Here is a 7,915-nt window from a genome sequence, read left to right on the forward strand (position 1 = left end):
TCATTGCGCCGTGTGTGCCCCAATTACCAGATTTCTCTCCATACTGTTAAATTTTATTTCAATGACGATTTTACAAATCTAGCAGGATAAAGACAAAATATGTGTCGAAGGTATTGACATCACAATTTGGATAATGCAATTTTAATTTGATTCATGAGGATAATTTTAAATGTCTTCGTTTCTTTTTGGGTTTTGTTATGTCTCTATTTTTTCTAATATTCTAATAACAACAATTATAAAATTGATATGCTAAAATAAAAATCGTTAGATGCATATAAAAATTGACGTACATTTGTATGCCAAAAAAAAATGACGCCTCCATTGCATTTTCTTCATATACATATAAAAAATAATCAAATCTCCTTTTTTTTATCACTGCCCATAGGCTACACACTCACCTCACAACTCACTCCCTAATTACCTGCGGACTGCAGGGTTCGATCCTATGCCCTTCTGAATGAAGAGCTGTACCACTTCCAACTGTGTTACCACAGCGGTGGTAATAATCAAATCTCCTACTCATATGTGCAGAGACGAAGACAATAATAGTCAGTGGGGGTCAATGGACCCCATTGTTTTTCAAAAACTTTGTATTTATACCCAGTTTTCTATATAATCTAGAGTAAAATGCTACAGATACGATAAATTGACCCTCATTTGCAGTATACAAAATTTATATGATTGACTCCAATAGTTAGAAAGTCTGGCTTCGCCCTTGCATATGTGGATAGGAAAATCATGCCAACATGTCAATATGCTCATCTATTCATGATCTGGATGATCACAATTAAAGTAGGAGAGTATATAATTTTAAAGTGACATTCGTGAGAGCCAGTAAAAATTCAAGTGATAGCAATAAGACATTCGACCACGCAACAATACAAGGATTTTGTTAACATTTCGGCCGCCCAAGCAACAAAACAATGTCAGCAGTGCAAAGTGCAAACACATATCCACATTAATTAGTATATATTTGCAAGCTCTTAATAATAATAATTAAAACAAAGTTGAAATATCATAATATGATATATGTGCACAAGAAAAAAATAATGTACGTAGATTATATCTAACAATTTTATTTGACATTTAAATTTGGAATTATTAAAATTTTAAAAATAAAAATACGATGAATGCACAAAAATAGAAGTATTGAAATCCTTTTAATTTATTTAAAATAATTTCTTGCATTTGAATTTTCTTAAATTTCTTACTGAACGACTCAACGTAACTTTAGATCAAACAATGAGAATCGGCAGGTGTTGGGAAACATGTTTTTAGGGTTCCATAATTGTCACCAAAATCTCGATTTAAATTAATCGGTTAAATTGTTCTTGTCCTAGGAACCTAGCTAGGTACCAGATAGGTGTGATTTATTTATATTTTATAACTTTGTTTCTTTTGTTAGAGTTACAACTTACAAGAAGTGCGTGTCTTGTCCCTGTAATAATTTGGTCTTATCTTGTATTTTTTTTATTTTCATTTTTTTTCTCTCTAGTAACTTGGTCCCAAAATCACACATGGCACCTGGCAATTGGTCCTGACGATTAATTTTCCACGGCGTGTTTATACTTTATACATAGCGTGCGTGTATTGTGTCGGCTGGAACTAGGATTCGGGGAAGCGATTCTAATCATCCGTCTAATTAAAATCTGACGGTTAGAATTGGATATAAACCTTTTGATACAGATCTTGCTATCTTGCTATCTCAGTAACAGCAACAGATACGCCTCAGTCGCGATTAATCGTATAGTCGGCTGGTCAACTCTTCCGGCTCCGTTCAGACTTCAGACAGTTTATCAAATTATACCAATGACGTCTTTTTGTTTTTGTAAAAAAAAAATAATTATCATGAAATCGGATACTGAATTGTAAAATTTTAGAGCAAAAAAAGTATTAAATAGTATAAATTACAAAGGTATTAAATAGTTGGCTAAGTGTAAATTAAAATATTCTAGTTTCATCTTTTAAACATTTTTAATTTTTACAAAAAAATACTATTATTTCTCTTTTTAAAATAAATTTAGATAACAATTATTTATAGCTCCTCTATCTCATTTTTTTTTTCTTTTGCTCTGATAATAAGTACAAAAAATTAAAGAAAAAATCAGGTTCATAGAATCCGGTCTATATAAATTACATACCAGAGGAAAGACCAAGTTAGAGATATATATTTTTTTTTGTAAAGTTGGAGGTAAAACTATCCAACTTGTTTAATATCCACAAGGAATGCTCCATGTGTGTTTCAAATATGCGATCTCTCACATAGAGGACACTATATTTGCCACTATACCAAATGCTCTCCAAATAAGAGATATTTAATTGTAAGAAGAGATTGTCGTAGTGAGATTTTTCTCCTTCAACTTCTATACTCGTCACCCTTACACCCTGTTTGGATGGAGAGTAGGGGAAGAAAGGGGAGGTGAAAAATAGAAAGGAATAGAATGGAATAGAAAAGAAGATTAATATATTTAACCTCTTTGTGTTTGGATGATTAATGAGAGAAAATAAATTTAACTTTCTTTTCGTTTTATTTCTTGTTTGATTGATTAAAATTTAGAAGGTTAACAATAAATTCAGTGGCCGTCGTAGGTTTGTGCCAAAAAAATTGTATGAAATTTATATTATTAAGATATAGAGTTGGATATTTGTATTATATATTTTTAAAAATATTTGCAATAATTTTTTTTTTTATCCGTTACACCTCAAATTGAGAAAAAAAAATCAATTATATTAATTACAATGATACATGATTAAATCTATCACTTCGGACATAATTTTGTATTCGACGGAAAATTTTATTTTCTTTCCATTCTCTCTCTTCCTCTACTCTCCATCCAAACAAGGTGTTACTCGCTGAACTAAATCCGCCGTTATTCTAGTTGGAATAGCAGGGCTCTGTTTTCTCCTTATCTCTTTTTTTTTCTTCTTTCTCATCCGTTGCTTTTCTCTCTTTCTCTTTCTAAAAGCAGAATCCTGTTGTTCCAGTAGAAACAACAACGGATTTGATTCTCTTGCTCGCATATAAAAAAATGGAAGGTCGGATTTTCAGTATGACCTTTTCTTTTTTTTCTATATTCGTAATTCTCATCTGCAATAAAATAAAAAAGTATTTGGATTTCCAGGATCCGGGTTATATTTTTGTTAAAAGTCACTCTGAACCCGTTCTTTCCATTTTGCAAATTTATGATTTACAATCCTGTTTTATAATTTTTTATTTTTTTATTTTTCCCGAAAAGAAACCCGAAAGAGAACGATCAAATATGGGCTGCATTACGTACGTACAGGTCATCTGACAATCTTCTGCATACAAAGAGTATCAATCGAAATTCCAAGATACCAACAAATTGTCTACAAAAGTTTAAAAGTTTACATTCTTTTTTCCAAATGTCCTCTTTCCAGTTTCCAACATGTCTCATTAAATTTACTATTACCAGAATTTGAAATCAAATATTGGCAATAAAAATATAAATCTCAAATTATCTTTGGAACAGTAATTGAAAACATTTGACAAGAGTTCCTGACTAACACGTGTTAGCTTTTTAACTTGCTTGTAACGTTCATATCATTTATTATTGTACTAGATGAAGCCAAGTTTCTAAGACCACAAACTAGTAGATATATCATTTTAAGAGTAAGGTTACGGCGAGTTGCGAAGTAAAACACGTTTTTATTTCATGCAATCTTTTTATTTTCAAAGTTTAAATAGCCGATTTAAACCATTAGATATTTAATTTATAATAAAATATGCTTGGAAACTAAATTTTACGTTTTTTGAAATTTTTTATTTATTTATTAAGCCACTTTGAAAATCTGGAAATCCGGATGAACAGTAAAAACAGTAAAAGTTTCTGAACCACTGGATCGGCGATTTTCAAAGTGGCTTAATAAATAGTAAAAAAATTTCAAAAAATGTAAAATTTGGTCTCCAAGCACATTTCAATATGGAGATCATGTTGAGCGGTTCGGATCGACGTTTTAAACTTCAAAATCGCAAAATATGAACGTGAAATAAAATAGTCGCTTTACTTCGCAACTCACCGTAGCCCAACTCATCATTTTAATCTAACATATTAAAATATATACTCACTCTTCATATTTTTTCTAAGTTTCAATATCATTACCGATACCTATTTGTCCTATTATCGCATTGTTCCATCATCCATGTATGTTCTACGAGGCAAGCATGCTAATTTCATTCCCAAGTAAGAGATAATATGGTACTTGTTGAGTACTGGTACATCCCAATGTTAATACCATTGCAGATATTTAAAGATTTTCAAAGCCATCACAAATATGAATGTTTACTATTTATACTAGTAATATATGTTTTATGATAATGTAACATGCTTTATTTGTATGTTTACTATTTGTACAAGTAATATATATTTTATGATAGTGTAACATGCCACTTCCTGTGGCAGATAGATTTTATTACTGGCATTGCCAATTGTGCTATAGCAGAAGCTAATTCAGCTACAGAAAAAAGTGCTGATAGCTTCATACGAGAGTAACAATGCTGTTAACCTTCTTTAAAAATGCTAGATGCATGAAGACATAATCAACTGCTGCTGATACTCAAGACATACTGGTAAATACATGCTCTATATTACTGTCACTTGAAAGCTTTAAATATCCTGTTACTGATATAGTTTCAATTTCATTTCCAATACTCATTTGTATTATATAAATTCAAAGGATCTGAATCCTGTAGAAGTAACAGAATGAAAATGCAGATGCAGGATCAGATAATAACCCTATTTGGATCCATAACAGAATCCAATTTAGTGCTGAAAACAAAATATAGCAACAAAAAGAAAATTATCAATGCAAATTTGAGTTTTAATTTATGCGATATAAGGCTATGATCAGAACCATATCTTGACAAGAATTCAATAGAATTAAGTAGAATAGAGTTCAATAGAACAGATTTGAATTGAATTTTGATGATCAAATAAAAATTGGGATGAGAAAGAATTCAATTGAAAAATAAATAAACAGTCATAAATTTGACTCTATTTATGATGAATGCCACTTCCTAGGCCTTATTTTATATTGAGAAATTCACTGGGTAATATTGAAAGAGTATATCAACTAGCGACGATAAAGAGGAGAACGAAATTATGTGCTTACTGGTGGGTTTAGAGAATGTATTTTGGTGTCGTTGTTGCCTTGTTTCCCTAATGAAACAAGAAGGGCAACGAAAAAAAGGAGAGGGCAAAGAACGAACTTCATGGTCGCCAGATCGTTTCTCCCCAAATCCCATCATTTTTCTGAAGAATTCACGTCACGATTTGAAGAGAAAAAAGTTGCACCAAATTGTTTCTTCTCTGTTTGCCTTTTTCTCCCGATCAGTGAATTTGTAAAAATGCAAATTCTGTTTCGCATTCGAGAGAGAAAGATTTGGTTCCGATCATAGGGTAAAACTTCCAAAGGATATCAAATTAGGACTCAGATCCTACCATACACAATCAAATATGCTAGGCAGACCCATCTTATAAGATTCACATGGATATCCAGATATGCGCTAGTTCGTGCTAATTATGAGCTAGCAAATGAAATCAATTGGCATCAGAATCAGAAAAGAAAATCAATTAGCACAACATCTCTGCAACCAGCTAATACTGACCATGCCATGTGATAAACTAAACTAGATATCAAAAGCCAAAAGGTTAAATATAAATAAAACTAGAACAAGCATTAGCAACATAACACCTTGAGGCCTACATGACATTATTGAATTACTCAACCAAGAACTTCCAATATACACTGATAGACTCACATAGGTACTGTTTTTTTGCAAGAAGGGGAGAAAAGTGGGGAGGGGAGGTTTAATCCCTTTTGTTGTCTATGTACAAGCTCCCCCGCAGAATAGAGCTAGGCACAATCCAAGGTTAATCCACTTGAAACCTACAAATCAGACATGACAAAAGAAAGTTATAAAGAAGCTCCAATTCAACATTTAATGTGCATAAACCCCTTTGCTCGGAAAACACTTCCAAGGTATCAACAAAAAAAATACTGACAAGCACTTCAAGTATCTTGCCAGCTTATCAGGTAAGTTCAGTACCGACATAAATGGCCTAGTACAAAAAATGCCACTACCGTAATTCAGACCATCTTTGATGAAAAAAATCAAAATGAAATCAAAAGGGAATGTATACCGGCCTTGTAGCACCCTTCCTTGAGGCCAGACAAGGAATTAACTTTCCTCATCGTCTGTTTGGGAGGCAATCTTCCTTGATATCTTTTTCACTGGATGTGGGGGTCCTCCTATCAGTTGAACAATTTAATATGTAACTCAATCCAGGCATTCTAAACTAATGTTAATTACATCTTACATCAATGGAGAAAGTAATTCAATCTAAACCAATATTAATTACAGCTTTCTTCCATTGAGAAAGTAATTCAAGACTATTTTAGCTGGTATTATGGTTATGTATATACTGTATAATATAATGCGCACATTAGTAAGTACCACGGATCATATGGGAAGTAAAGAGGTGACTTGAGTGTCTTTCCTTGGCACTTAAGGAGGGAAACAAATCTGCAGTGATTCTTCAAAGAATCACAGGACCCTGTTATTCCAAATAGAGGAATGGATTTGGAATAACAGGGTCCTGTGATTCTTAAGGAGACAGTTGTATGATCTTATAACAATAGATGTATATGTTGTTGATTGAGTCCATCATAAAATTTAGACACCATTGGTATTGTAAACAGTATTTCTAACAACAATTCAATAGAACTAGTACCTATTCAGAAAATCATCAGTTTGTTAAGAAAATTCTTAACATACTTTCGAAAGGAATCTGCACATGATGATGAATGGAATTAAACAAGTACTGAAAGTTCAAGGTAGGGGCTAACTGGGCATGGAAACTTTCAGGGGCTTTTACTGAACCAAGTGCAATTGTTGCGACCCCAAAATCAGACTTACCTCTCTAAAATTCGCATAGTAAATCCCAACGCATACAAGAACTTCTTATCTAGAACTTTATTTCTAGCAAATTCTACCCAAAACGAGGGGAAAAGCCACCATAATTATCATTGATATAGAAAAAAAAAAAATCAGATCTTGCATACCTTCGAGAAAGTAGGTAGAGCTAGGATATCCATTAGCAGAACTAAAAGAGAGTGACTCTTCTTCACTCATCACCACGATCTCTCCTCTCTCGTTGGCGACTCGACTCACCAATTCCATAACTCCAATCGGTTTTTTGAAAGGTGGGACCCAGTACGATGCACCTGGTACGAAAGGGAGCCAATCCGGCGCGGATCTCTTGACAATCACTCCCTGTATCGCTTCCTCCAGCCGTTTGATGCCGATCAGAGTTGACCTCGTGTCGGAATCGGTATCCGAGTCGGACGCGGGGTTGCCTTGATCTTCTTCGGATAAATTCGATCGGATTTCTATTTCGATGAGTTCGCCTTCGATGAGTTCGCCTTTGTTCTTCCCAGATCGGCTGGATTGCGCTCGGCGGAGGAGGAGAGATGAGGGGACTAAAGCTTTTTGAGCTAAATTTTGGGTTCTTTTCTGAACTAGGGTTAGGGCTTGTGAGAGGATCCTGGCCATGGCGAGAGAGGTGAATTCGGAAGAAAGAAGAAGATTACAGAGAGGGTAGAGATGGATATGGGATTTTTTTTCAATAGATTACGATAATACATGTTTCACCGGGCTTCTGAATATACAAACATTTTACCTAAGATTACGTCGCCTAACGTCAAATAATATATCCTGAAAATTAAAGGCCGACATGAAACTGAGTTATTTTTTTTATTTTAGAAATACATTAAATATTTTGTCTTAAAGGATAAAAATATATCTTTTTTACAATTTTTCTCAAGGAATCGAATTGATTATTTGATTCGGTCCCTTAGTTCAATTCAATTATATATAGAACCACCCGAAATTTTT

At 33.3% G+C, this 7,915-nt stretch overlaps 1 protein-coding gene across 1 annotated transcript; it reads right to left on the bottom strand.

The window, feature by feature from the left end:
- Positions 1–5,656: 5,656 nt before the first annotated feature.
- On the bottom strand, positions 5,657–7,658 carry LOC144565220 (uncharacterized). The gene is made up of 3 exons (XM_078314909.1): positions 7,084–7,658; positions 6,162–6,270; positions 5,657–5,907 (listed from the first exon to the last, which is right to left on the bottom strand). Exons 1-2 carry the CDS (start codon positions 7,571–7,573, stop codon positions 6,200–6,202), a joined length of 561 nt encoding a protein of 186 aa, XP_078171035.1. The 5' UTR covers positions 7,574–7,658; the 3' UTR covers positions 5,657–5,907; positions 6,162–6,199.
- Positions 7,659–7,915: the final 257 nt, after the last annotated feature.

Source organism: Carex rostrata, chromosome 14 (assembly GCF_964058835.1).
Source record: "Carex rostrata chromosome 14, lpCarRost1.2, whole genome shotgun sequence".
Lineage (NCBI taxonomy): Eukaryota > Viridiplantae > Streptophyta > Magnoliopsida > Poales > Cyperaceae > Carex > Carex rostrata.